The sequence below is a fragment of the Nicotiana attenuata genome, unplaced genomic scaffold (assembly GCF_001879085.1).
Source record: "Nicotiana attenuata strain UT unplaced genomic scaffold, NIATTr2, whole genome shotgun sequence".
In the NCBI taxonomy this organism is placed as follows: domain Eukaryota; kingdom Viridiplantae; phylum Streptophyta; class Magnoliopsida; order Solanales; family Solanaceae; genus Nicotiana; species Nicotiana attenuata.
Genome location: NW_017674397.1, coordinates 37,434 through 51,404, shown reverse-complemented (window position 1 = coordinate 51,404; position 13,971 = coordinate 37,434). Strand labels below are relative to the sequence as shown.

Sequence of the window (13,971 nt, the reverse complement as noted above, 5' to 3'; positions counted from 1 at the left end):
GAAGGTGGGGTGCACTGCTTTTCTGGAGTAATTTTCTTCTGGATAATATTTATCATATTTTGTGTTTAAATAGTTATCTTTCCTGAAATTGTTGTGGTTGAGTTAAAATGTTTTCTCACTATTAAAAAAAGAACGGAAAATGGTCTGATCGGTCCCTCTACTATCATCAATAGTTTAAATAAGTCATCCACTATACTATTAGAGCATTAAAGCTTTAATGCTCTAATAGTATAAGGGAGGGCTTATTTAAATTATTGATTGATAGTAGAGGGGCAGATCAGACCCTTTGCCGAAAAAAGAATTAGTTGCAATCTTTTACTGTCAGTAAGAACATGAATCGAACTCCCACCTCTATTGGATTCACTTAGCTTAAATTTTTTAGAATATTTCTAGAAATTTTATGGATCTTTAGAGTCAAATGATTCTCCCCGTTTGGAGTTTGGAGCAGTTTCAAAGTACATAGTGTTCGTTAGAGTAACGAAATAAAATGTATCCAAAGATATGCCAGTCACTTCGTGCTATCTAATCTTACATTGTGAATCCTGTCTAATATCAAGGAAAGAAAGGATACATACTAGCATGATAAAAGTCAAACCGGCTTCATGTCGGCTGACTAATAGCCTGTTCGGCCAAGCGAAACGTCCGCTTATTTTGAAAAGCGTTTTTTCTCAAAAGTGGTTTTTTTCAAAATTACTTTTGGTGAACAGTTTGTATTTGACTAATTTATTTGAAAAACACTTCTTAGAAGCAATTAGTGTTTGGTCAAGTTTTTAAAAACTATTTCTAACTGTATTTTTCTCAGAAGTGCTTTTGAAAAAAGTGCTTTCGGAGAGAAGCTATTTTTTTCTCCTCTTCCTCAAAGGCACTTTTTTTTTTCCTCTAAAAGCTTGGCCAAACACTTCAACTTTGCAGTTAAACACTTTTTTTGGAGGAAAAAAATACTTCTGACTTGAAGAAGCTTGGCCAAACAGGCTATTATTATAAGATTGGGGTATGAGTGACTAATTTCATGGATGAATTTACCTTTTTTCTTTTACATGTATTTCACATATGTGACATTTGAAATGGTCTCAAATAGAATCGTTAAAAATGAAGGACATATATAATACGTTTAGATAGTGAACGATACGACTTACTAATTTCGTAAAGTTGAAGAGCAAAGTTAAGACTTTTATTTTTACCTTGATTTGTTCGTTCTTTGTTAGTGATACAAGAGATATTTAGAGAAAGAAAAAAAGGCAAATATATAGACAGCCCCTTAAACATGTCTTCAGTTTTCATTTTGACACCTTAACTTAGCGTTTTTCCTATTGAACACTTAACTTTATTAAGATGTCATGGTCCTAAAATCAACAATGAATCTATATATACGTTCATCAACTTCAAACCCATGTTCTGCATTTCACATAACCTTACACCTCCTAGAGAGGGCTTTGTTCTCTTTCAGTATTATCCTAGCCATTGATGCAATGTCAATAACCCAAGTCTCAGCAAACTTCCTCATTTCAGTGGTCCTTTTCATGATTTTGTGTCTAATTTCTTCCAACATAGTTATAACAGACTTGTGCCTAGGACCTACTATCCAAGAATTGAATGTTTCACACATGTTATTCTCAATGACATCACACTTTGAATCTTCTCTAAAGTATGCCCTACACCAATATTCTTTATCATACTTTAACAAGTCTTCACATATCTTATAACCAAGCTTATTCATTGCTTCCAGTTCTTCCTTGAATTTCTCTTCATAAGATGCTTTGGGACATATCCAGAATTGTTTCCTCTTTTCTTCACCTCCGTGTTCTACCATTGGTAGTAATTTCCTTATAGTTGGTACTAGTCCCTACAAAAAATAGTAATAACTGTTAGTGGACAGTATATATAAAGCAGGAAAAAGAAAAATTAAAAGTTGATTGTAACTTTACTTTTTGCATATCTGATATAACAGTTAAGCCAACACCATCTCCTAACTGTAAATCTGCAATTAAATATGTGATGAACCAGCTCCAAGAGTGTTTTGCCTCTTGATCAACTACAACCCATGCAATAGGAAACATTTGATTGTTCCCATTTCTACCAACTGCAACAAGTAACTCACCCTTGCAGATTCCCTTTAGAAAACAACCATCAAATCCTATGATCCTTCTGCACCCTTCTAACCATCCTCTTTTCAAAGCATCTAAACGTAGATAAAAATAGACAAACAGATTCTTGCCAGGAAGAGTCTCACTATCTATTCTAATCTAGCATGAACTCCCAGGATTTGTTTGCTTAATAATATCAGCATAATCAGCAAGTCTGTTAAATTCCATCTTCCAGTCACCCATGAATTGACTTATCACCTGTCACGACCCCAGTTCGCCCTCCATGAACTGTCGTGACGGCACCTAGTCCCTACGACTAGGTAAGCCTAACAAGTGTGGAAAACAATCGAAACCTTGCGAAAATTATAACTTAAAACCAAGATTCAACAAAATGGAATGAGATGTAAAATGCCACTCGGCACACACAGCACAACATCTCAAACTTCTATAATACCCAAAACCCGGAAACTCACGGGAACACAAGCTGAGAGAAATGTAGTAAAAACGCTCTAACTCCGGAATATCTACATCAACAGTATGATAGAAGGGCTAATAATACAAGATAGAATAAAGATGGAGACTCTTTGGTCTGCGGACGCGGCAGATGTACCTCGAAGTCTCCAAAAGCTCTCCCTGCCTCAAGGATGGTAAGCCTGTGCAGAAGTACCTGGATCTGCACATGAAAAACATGCGCAGAAGGGCATGAGTACACCACAGCGGTACTCAGTAAGTGCCAAGCCTAACCTCGGTTGGGTAGTGACGAGGAAGGTCAGGGCCCTACTGAGGTTAAATAAGATACAGGTTTAACAGTGTGAGATGATAGTGTAATTAAATAACACAAGATATAAAGGACAGTAACAACTATTACAAGGCAAGTAAAACTCAGTAAAAGAACATAACTCAACTCCGAGATAACAACCGGGGATCTCCCATGATACCGGCCTGTAGTCCCCAAATATAAATATCATGTCCAGTGGATCTCCCGGGTGCAGTCCCGTAGTCCAACTCATAAAGTGCAGGGGGATCTCCCAGAATGCAATTCCGTAGTCCCAAAGTAAACATACAGGGGAGCTCCCGGGATACCGTCCCGTAGTCCCAAAATAAAGTGCATGGGGATCTCCCGGAATACCCTTCCGTAGTCCCAAAGTAAATACACAACAATAACAAAATTCAACTCAATCAATTTCATATCAGAATGAAACAGGTAATCCTAACCTAGCATGGTTCACGTAGTACAATTAAGGCAGTTAAGACAGATAAAGCAGTTTAGTCAAGTAGACATGCTTCTCTAAGCTACAGCAGTTTTAAGTATCCAAACAGTGTAAGAAAGGAAAGGAGGAACAAAATTCAAGGCTATTTTTAAGGAAAACCGGATTTCCAACAATTAGCATAAGTGCGCGCTCGTCACCTCACGCACGAGGCATTTCAATTACCACAATATCAATCCTAAGGGGAAACTGTCCTCCACACAAGGTTAGACAAGCCACTTACCTCGAACCGACTCCAAAATCAACTCGAAACCACACGTTTGCCACGAGTATCCGACTCTAAGTGGCCCAAATATATTCAATTCAATTACATGTCGTAAATAACGTCTCAAGCAACTGATTCTACAATTTAATTCAAAGCTAAAATACGAAATTATGTAAAATAACCAAAATGCCCCTCAGGCCAACTCCTCGGAATCGGATGAATTTAACGTTTTCAGAACCCTCGTACTCTCACGAGTCTAACCATATAAAAAGCTCTCAAATCGGAGGTCAAACACCAACTCAAAACTCAATAATTCGGTCTAAGAAGTTTCTTCCAAAATTTTCCCAATTTTTGATCCCCAAATCCGAATTTAAATGGTAAAATTACTATAGATTGATGGAATATAATTAGAAAGGATTAAAGAAACGTTACCCAATGATCTCCTCTTCAAATCCCTCTCAGAATCGGCCTCTCCCGAGCTCCGATTTGATTTCTCTAACTTTTGAAACTAAACCCTCGAATTTCATATTTCTGCCCAGTGATTTCCGCTTCTGCGGTCAAGGGACCGCATCTGCGGTCCCGCTTCTGCGGACCATTTGTCGCATCTGCGACTTTCATTAAGAGGGCCAGGAGCCGCATCTGCGGTTCTTCTTCCGCAGATGCGAAACCGCTTCTGCGGTGAAATTTCCGCATCTGCGGAACCTGAAGGACACCCAAAAATCCGCATCTGCGGTACGACTAGCCGCATCTACAGTCCCCAAACCGCAGATACGAAAATATCAGAAGCAGCAAAGTCTGCAATCTCTCAACTTCAAAAAATCTTTCCGTCAACCATCCGAAATCATCCCGAGGCCCTCGGGACCTCAACCAAAAGCACCAATAACACCTAATACCTCATTCAAACTTGTACCAATCCTTAAACCACCTAAAACAACATCGAAAACTCGAATTAATCAAGGATTTAAGCCTAAGAATTCCAAATTTCCTCAAAATACGCTTTCGATCAAAAACCTAACCAAACCACTTCCGAATGACCTGAAATTTTGCACACACATCACAAATGACATAACGAAACTACTACAACTCTCGAAATTTCATTCCGACCCTCGGATAAAAATCTCACTATCGAACCGAAATTTTAAAAATTCAACCTTCGGCATTTCAAGCCTAAATTCGCTACGGGCCTCCAAAATACATTCCGAGCACGCTCCCAACCCCGAAATCACCTAACAAAGCTAACGGAACCATCGGATTTCCGCTCCTAGGCCGTCTTCACACTGTTCTGGCTATGGACCATTTTCCAACACTTAGGCTCTCATTTAGGGACTAAGTGTCCCAAAACTCTCCGAAACTCGAAACCGAACATCCCGGCAAATCAAAATAGCAGAAATAAACTTGGGGAAAGCAGTTAATAGGGGATCGGGGCGTAAATTCCAAAAATGACCGGCCGGGTCGTTACATCCTCCCACACTTAAACATTCGTTTGTCCTCGATCAAGCAGAAAGACATACCTGAAGTAGTGAAAAGATGAGGGTACAGGCTGTGCATATCCTGCTCGGTCTCCCAGGTCGCCTCCTCGACCGGCTGGCCCCGCCACTGAACCTTCACGGACGCAATGTTCTTTGACCTCAGCTTCCTGAACTGCCTGTCCAATATTGCCACTGGCTCCTCAACATAGGATAGATCCTTCTCCAACTGGACTGAGCTGAAATCCAACACGTGCGACGGATCACTGTGATACCTCCGGAGCATCGAAACATGGAATACCGGATGAACCCCTACCAGGCTGGGAGGTAAGGCAAGCTCATAGGCAACCTCCCCAACTCGCCTCAATATCTCAAAAGGGCCAATAAACCTCGGACTCAACTTCCCTTTCTTCCCAAATCTCATAACGCCTTTCATAGGCGAAACCCGAAGCAGAACCCGCTCTCCAACCATGTAGGAAACATCACGAACCTTCCGATCCGCATAACTCTACTGTCTAGACTGGGCTGTACGGAGTCTATCCTGAATCACCTTGACCTTTCCAAAGCATCCTGAACCAAATCTGTGCCCAATAATCGGGCCTCACCCGGCTCAAACCAACCCACCGGAGATCTACATCGCCTACCATATAAGGCCTCGTATGGTGCCATCTGAATGCTGGACTGATAGCTGTTGTTGTAGGCAAACTCCGCCAATGGCAAGAACTGATCCCAAGAACCTCCAAACTCAATCACGCACACACGGAGCATATCCTCAAGAATTTGAATAGTGCGCTCGGAACGTCCCTCCGTCTGAGGGTGAAATGATGTGCTCAACTCCACCCGAGTACCCTCCTGCTGTACGGCTCTCCAGAACCGCGATGTGAACTGAGTACCTCTGTCGGAAATAATGGAAACTGGAATACCATGCAGACGGACAATCTCCCGGATATAAATCTCCGCCAACCGCTCCGAGGAATAGGTAGTACACACAGGGATGAAATGCGCGGACTTGTCAGCCGATCCACAATAACCCAAATGGCATCGAACTTCTTCAAAGTCCATGGGAGTCCAGATACGAAGTCCATGGTGATCCGCTCCCACTTCCTCTCCGGAATCTCTATCTGCTGATGCAATCCACCCGGTCTCTGGTGCTCATACTTTACTTGCTGACAATATCCGCCTCCACCAGTAGTGCTGCCTCAAATCCTGATACATCTTCGCGGCACCCGGATGAATGGAATACCGCGAACTATGGGCCTCCTCTAGAATCAACTTCCGAAGCCCATCAACATTGGGTACACAGACCCGACCCTGCATCCTCAATACTCCGTCATCACAAATGGTCACATCTCGGGAATCGCCATGTAACACCTTGTCCTTGAGGACAAGCAAATGAGGGTCATCATACTGTCGCTCCCTGATATGATCAAACAAGGAAGACCGAGAGACCACACAAGCTAGAACCCGGCTGGGCTCCGAAAGATCCAATCTCACAAACTGGCTGGCTAGGGCCTGAACATCTATCGCCATAGGCCTCTCTGCTGCTGGTAAATAAGCCAAACTCCCCAAACTCTTTGCCCGGTGGCTCAAAGCATCGGCCACCATATTTGCCTTACCCGGATGATACAAGATAGTGATATCATAATCCTTCAATAACTCTAGCCATCTCCTCTGACGCAAATTAAGATCCTTCTGCTTGAACAGATGCTGCAAACTCCGGTGATCAGTATATCTCTCACAAGGCACACCGTACAAGTAATGACGCCAAATCTTCAAGGCATGAACAATGGCAGCTAACTCAAGATCATGGACAGGATAATTCTTCTCATGTATCTTCAACTGTCTGGACGCGTAGGCAATCACCCTATCGTCCTACATCAATACAGCTCCAAGGCCAACTCTCGAGGCATCACAATAGACAGTATAAGACCCCGAACCGGTAGGCAATATCAAAACTGGGGCTGTATTCAAAGCTGTCTTGAGCTTTTGAAAGCTCGCCTCACACTCCTCTGTCCACTGAAATGGAGCACCCTTCTGGGTCAATCTAGTCATAGGGGCTGCAATTGATGAAAACCCCTCCACAAAACGACGGTAGTAGCCCGCCAAGCCAAGGAAACTGCGAATCTCTGTAGCTGAGGATGGTCTGGGCCAACTCTGCACTGCCTCTACCTTCTTCGGATCCACCCGAATGCCCTCACTCGATACCACGTGACCCAAGAATGCCACGGAATCCAACCAAAACTCACATTTTGAAAACTTTGCATATAATCTCTTTTCCCTCAGAGTCTGAAGCACTGTCCTCAGGTGCTGCTCGTGATCTTCCCGACTCCGGGAATACACCAGAATATCATCAATAAAGACAATGACAAAAGAGTCAAGATATGGCCGGAATACACTGTGCATCAAATGCATAAAAGCTGCTGGGGCATTGGTCAGCCCAAATGACATAACAAGGAACTCGTAATGACCATACCGAGTCCTGAAGGCAGTCTTCGGGATATCTGGCTCCCGAATTTTAACTGATGGTAACCTGAGCGCAAATCAATCTTAGAAAACACTCGTGCGCCCTGAAGCCGGTCAAACAGATCATCAATACGAGGCAAAGGATAACGGTTCTTCACTGTAACCTTGTTCAACTGGCGGTAATCAATACACATGCGCATAGAACCATCTTTTTTCTTCACAAACAAGACAGGAGCACCCCAAGGTGAAACACTGGGCCGAATAAAACCCTTATCAAGTAATTCCTGCAATTGCTCCTTCAACTCCTTCAACTCAGGAGGAGCCATACGGTACAGAGAGATAGAAATGGGTTGAGTGCCCGGCAACAGATCAATGCCAAAATCAATGTCCCTATCGGGTGGCATGCCCGGAAGATCAGCTGGAAACACATCAGGGAAATCCCGTACCACTGGGACTGAATCAACAGAAGGAGTATCCATACTGGCATCTCTCACATAAGCTAAGTACGCATCACAACCTTTCTCAACCATACGCTGAGCCTTAAGGAAAGAAATAACTCTACTGGGAGTGTGACCTAAGACACCCCTCCACTCAATACGCGGCACACCTGGCATGGCCAGTGTCACGGTTTTGGCGTGACAATCAAGAATAGCATAATGGGGCGACAACCAATCCCTACCCAAAATAATGTCAAAATCAACCATACTGAGCAATAATAAGTCAGCTCCGGTCTCAAAACCACCAAGAATAACCAAACATGACCGGTAAATGCGGTCCACAACAAGAGAATCCCCCACAAGAGTAGAAACATAAACTGGGGAACTCAAAGAATCCCGAGGTACACCCAAATGCGGAGCAAAATAAAAAGACACATAAGAGTAAGTGGAGCCTGGATCGAATAGAACAGATGCATCTGTGTGACAGACCAAGATAGTACCTGTGATGATAGAATCGGAGGCGGCGGCCTCAGTACAGCCTGGAAGGGCATAATATCTGGCCTGGCCTCCCCCTCGAGGGCGACCTCTACCTCCCCAACCTCCACCTCTGGCTGGCTGGGCCAGTGGGGTAGCAACTGGTGCTGGGACCATAGCTTGAGAGCTCTGTGGGGCCTGTTGTGGCTGAGCAGTATGCGAAGGTGCACCCCTCCTAAGTCTGGGGAAATCTCTCACCATATGGCATGTGTCACCACACTCAAAACAAGCTCTGGGAGGACGTGGCGGCTGTGACTAGCTCGGCCCAGGTCTGCTAGACTGACCACTGGAAGCACCCCGTGTAGGAGGCGCACTAGAGACTGGAGGTGCATAATAAGGCTCCTGAGGCCTAGGTGGAGCTGGAATACCACTGGCTGCTGGAAGAGCTGAATGAACGGGGCGGCCCATATGACCCCTACCATGACGACCTGCAGCTGGGGCACGGGCACCAAAAAAATGGCCCGACTCTCAAGACCTCTTGGCCTCTCTCTCCTCTCTGTCCCTAGCATGCATACCCTCAATCCTCCTAGCAATGCTCACCACCTGCTGATAAGATATATCCATCTCTAACTCACGAGCCATGCTAGATCTGATGCTGGGAATAATCCCCTCAATGAACCGGCGAACCTTCTCGTGAACTGTTGAAACCAAAGCTGGTACATGTCTAGCCAAGTCAATGTAACGGATAGCCTACTCCGAGACAGTCATAGTACCCAGGCGCAAACGCTCAAACTCCGCGCGCCAGGCATCCTTGAGATTCTAGGGAACATACTCCCGCGTGAACATATCCGAAAACTGAGCCCAAGTCAGGGAAGCTGCCTCATCCGGACTGTCTAACTCATAAGCACGCCACCACTGATAGGCGGCACCTCGAAGCTGAAAGGTAGTGAAGGAAACCCTGCTCGATCCTGATATGCCCATAGTACGAAAAATACGGTAGCACTCCTCGAGAAATCCCAAGGCATCCTCTGATGCTAACCCACTGAATACCGGAGGATCATATTTCTTGAACCTCTCAAGTCTTCGCTGCTCGTCCTCTGAAGCCGCTGCCCTATCCTCGGGCTGAACTGGTACTGCAGGCGGCGCAGGTATAACCTTTGGGGCCTGCTCCACATGCACTCGCTGCTCAGAAGTGCGGGCGGCGGGAGTCTGTACTCCTCCCCCGGCCTGGGATGTGGCTGCAGCAATGGGAAGCAACCCTGCCTGAGCCAGAGTGGTGTACATACTCATAAACTGTGCCAAAGTCTTCTGGAGTGCTGGAGTAGTAGTGGAAGACGTATCGGGTGTCTGGACTCCGGCTGGTGCCACTGGTGGTACCTCGACGGCAGCTCGCGCGGGTGGTCTGGCTGCACCACGAGCGTGTCCTCGGCCTCTACCACGGCCCCGGCCTCTGACGGCTGCAGTAGGGGGCGCGGGTGCCTGATCCTCTCGGGTAGCGCGTGTCCTCACCATCTGTGAGAGAATAGAAAGACAGAAGTTTAGTTGTGATGTCAAAATCTCACACGACAAGGAAATCAAATTAAGTCGAATTTTCCTAACAGTTACATAGCCTCCTGTAGATAAGTACAGACGTCTCCGTACCGATCAGCGAGACTCTAATAAACTGGCCTGTGTTCCGTGACTCCTATGAACCTAGAGCTCTGATACCAACTTGTCACGACCCCAGTTCGCCCTCCGTGAACTATCGTGACGGCACCTAGTACCTACAACTAGGTAAGCCTAACAAGTGCGGAAAACAATCGAAACCTTGCGAAAATTATAACTTAAAACCAAGATTCAACAAAATGGAATGAAATGTAAAATGCCACTCGGCACATACAGCACAACATCTCAAATTTCTACAATACCCAAAACCCAGAAACTCACGGGACACAAGCTGAGAGAAATGTAGTAAAAACGCTCTAACTCCGGAATGTCTACATCAACAGTATGATAGAAGGGCTAATAATACAAGATAGAATAAAGATGGAGACTCTTCGGTCTGCGGACATGGCAGATGTACCTCGAAGTCTCCAAAAGCTCTCCCTGCGTCAAGGATGGTAAGCCTGTGCAGAAGTACCTGGATCTGCACATGAAAAACATGCGCAGAAAGGAATGAGTACACCACAACGGTACTTAGTAAGTGCCAAGCCTAACCTCAATTGGGTAGTGACGAGGAAGGTCAGGGCCCTACTGAGGTTAAATAAGATACAGGTTTAACAGTGTGAAATGACAGTGTAATTAAATAACACAAGATATAAAGGACAACAACAACTATTACAAGGCAAGTAAAACACAGTACAAGAACATAACTCAACTCCGAGATAACAACCGGGGATCTCCCAGGATACCGTCCTGTAGTCCCAAAATATAAATATCATGTCCAATGGATCTTCCTGGTGCAGTCCTATAGTCCAACTCATAAAGTGCAGGGGGATCTCCCGGAATGCAATTTCGTAGTCCCAAAGTAAACATACAGGGGGGCTCTCGGGATACCATCCCGTAGTCCCAAAATAAAGTGCAGGGGGATCTCCCGGAATACCGTTCCGTAGTCCCAAAGTAAATACACAGCAATAACAAAATTCAACTCAATCAATTTCATATCAGAATGAAACAGGTAATCCTAACCTAGCATGGTTCACGCAGTACAATTAAGGCAGTTAAGACAGATAAAGCAGTTTAGTCAAGCAGACATGCTTCTCTAAGCTACAGCAGTTTTAAATATCCAAACAGTGTAAGCAAGGAAAGGAGGAACAAAATTCAAGGCTATTTTTAAGGAAAAACCGGATTTCCAACAACTAGCACAAGTGCGTGCTCGTCACCTCACGCACGAGGCATTTCAATTACCACAATATGTATCCTAAGGGGAAAAAGTCCCCCACACAAGGTTAAACAAGCCACTTACCTCGAACCGGCTCCAAAATCAACTCGAAACCACACGTTTGCCACGAGTATCCGACTCCAAATGGCCCAAATCTATTCAATTCAATTACATGTCGTAAATAACATCTCAAGCAACTGATTCTAAAATTTAATTCAAAGCTAATACACGAAATTATGTAAAATGACCAAAATGCCCCTCAGGCCAACATCTCGGAATCGGATGAATTTAATATTTTCAGAACCCTCGTACTCTCACGATTCTAACCATATAAAAATCTCTCAAATTGGAGGTCAAACACCCACTCAAAACTCAATAATTCGGTCTAAGAAGTTTCTTCCAAATTTTTCCCAATTTTTGATCCCCGAATCCGAATTAAAATGGTAAAATTACTATAGATTGATGGAATATAACTAGAAAGGATTAAAGAAACGTTACCTAATGATCTCCTCTTCAAATCCCTCTCAGAATCGCCCTCTCCCGAGCTCCAATTTGATTTCTCTAACTTTTGAAACTAAACCGTCGAATTTCATATTTCTGCCCAGCGATTTCCGCTTCTGCGGTCAAGGGACCGCATCTGCGGTCCCGCTTCTGCGGACTATTTGTCGCATATGCGACTTTCATTAAGATGGCCAGGAGTCGCATCTGCGGTTCTTCTTCCGTAGATGCGAAACCGCTTCTGCGGTGAAACTTCCGCATCTGCGAAAACTGAAGGACACCCAAAAATCCGCATCTGCGGTATCACTAGCCGCATCTGCGGTATCACTAGCCGCATCTGCGGCGCCGCATCTGCAGTCCCCAAACCGCAGATGCAAAAATATCAGAAGCAGCAAAGTCTGCAATCTCTCAACTTCAAAACTTCTTTCCACCAACCATCCGAAATCATCTCGAGGCCCTCGGGACCTCAACCAAAAGCACCAACAACACCTAATACCTCATTCAAACTTGTACCAATCCTTAAACCACCTAAAACAACATTGGAAACTCGAATTAATCAAGGATTTAAGCCTAAGAATTCCAAATTTCCTCAATTTACGCTTTCGATCAAAAACCTAACCAAACCACTTCCGAATGACCTGAAATTTTGGAGATTCGCAGTTTTCTTGGTTTGGCGGGCTACTAGAGTCGTTTCGTGGAGGGATTTTCATCGATTGCGGCCCCTATGGCTAGATTGACCCAGAAGGGTGCCCTATTTCATTGGACAGAGGAGTGTGAGACGAGCTTTCAGAAGCTCAAGACAGCTTTGACTACTACCCCTATTTTGATATTACCTACTGGTTCGGGGTCCTATACAGTTTATTGTGATGCCTCACGGGTTGGCCTTGGAGCAGTGTTGATGCAGGACGGTAGAGTGATTGCCTACGCGTCCAGACAGTTGAAGATACATGAGAAGAACTACCCTATCCACGACCTTGAGTTAGCTGCTATTATTCATGCCTTGAAGATCTGGCGTCATTATTTGTACGGTGTGCCTTGTGAGATCTATACTGACCACCGGAGTTTGCAGCACTTGTTCAAGCAAAAGGATCTAAATTTGCGCTAGAGGAGGTGGTTGAAGTTGTTAATGGACTATGATATTACTATTTTGTATCACCCGGGCAAGGCCAATGTGGTGGCGGATGCCTTGAGTCGCCGGGTGGAGAGTTTGGGGAGTTTGGCATATTTACCAGCTTCAGAGAGGCCCATGGCGATGGATGTTCAGGCCTTAGCCAGCCAGCTTGTGAGATTGGACCTTTCGGAGCCCAGTCGGGTGATAGCTTGTGTAGTTTCCCGGTCTTCCCTATTTGATCGTATCAGGGAGCGGCAGTATGATGACCCTCATTTGCTTGTCCTTAAGGACAAGGTCCAGCGTGGTGATGCTAGAGATGTGACCATCGGAGATGACGGGGTATTGAGGATGCAGGGCTGGATTTGTGTGCCCAATGTTGACGAACTCCGAGAGTTGATTTTAGAAGAGGCCCATAGTTCACGGTATTCCATCCATCCGGGTGCCGCGAAGATGTACCAGGACTTGAGGCAGCACTATTGGTGGAGGCGGATGAAGAAGGATATAGTTGGCTATGTGTCTAGATGCCTCAACTGCCAGTAGGTGAAGTATGAGCACCAGTGACCGGGTGGGTTGCTTCAGCAGATAGAGATTCCGGAGTGGAAATGGGAGCGCATCACCATGGACTTTGTATCTGGACTCCCACGGACCCTGAAGAAGTTTGATACCATTTGGGTTATTGTGGATCGGCTGACCAAGTCCGCTCATTTTATTCCTGTGTGTACCACTTATTCATCGGAGCGGTTGGCGGAGATTTATATTCCGGAGATCGTCCGTCTGCATGGTATTCCAGTCTCTATTATTTCAGACAGAGGTACTCAGTTTACATCGCGGTTCTGGAGAGCCGTGCAGCAGGAGCTAGCTACTCGGGTGGAGTTGAGCACGGCATTTCACCCCCAGACGGACGGATAGTCCGAGCGCACTATTCAGATTCTTGAGGATATGCTCCGTGCGTGTGTGATTGAGTTTGGAGGGTCTTGGGATCAGTTCTTTCCATTGGCGGAGTTTGCTTACAACAACATTTATCAGTCCAGCATCCAGATGGCGCCGTATGAGGCTTTATATGGTAGGAGGTGTAGATCTCCAGTTGGATGGTTTGAGCCGGGGG

General features: G+C 45.1%; 1 protein-coding gene across 1 annotated transcript in view; it reads right to left on the bottom strand.

Moving 5' to 3' along the window:
- Positions 1-1,402: 1,402 nt before the first annotated feature.
- The window catches only part of LOC109218586, a 40,292-nt gene continuing 27,723 nt past the window's right edge, over positions 1,403-13,971 (bottom strand). Inside the window, exons 2-3 of the mRNA XM_019382965.1 lie at positions 1,926-2,179; positions 1,403-1,843 (exon numbers count right to left, since the gene is read on the bottom strand). Of these exons, the coding sequence (XP_019238510.1) occupies positions 1,403-1,843; positions 1,926-2,179 (695 nt within the window). The remainder of the gene's footprint in view (positions 1,844-1,925; positions 2,180-13,971) is intronic.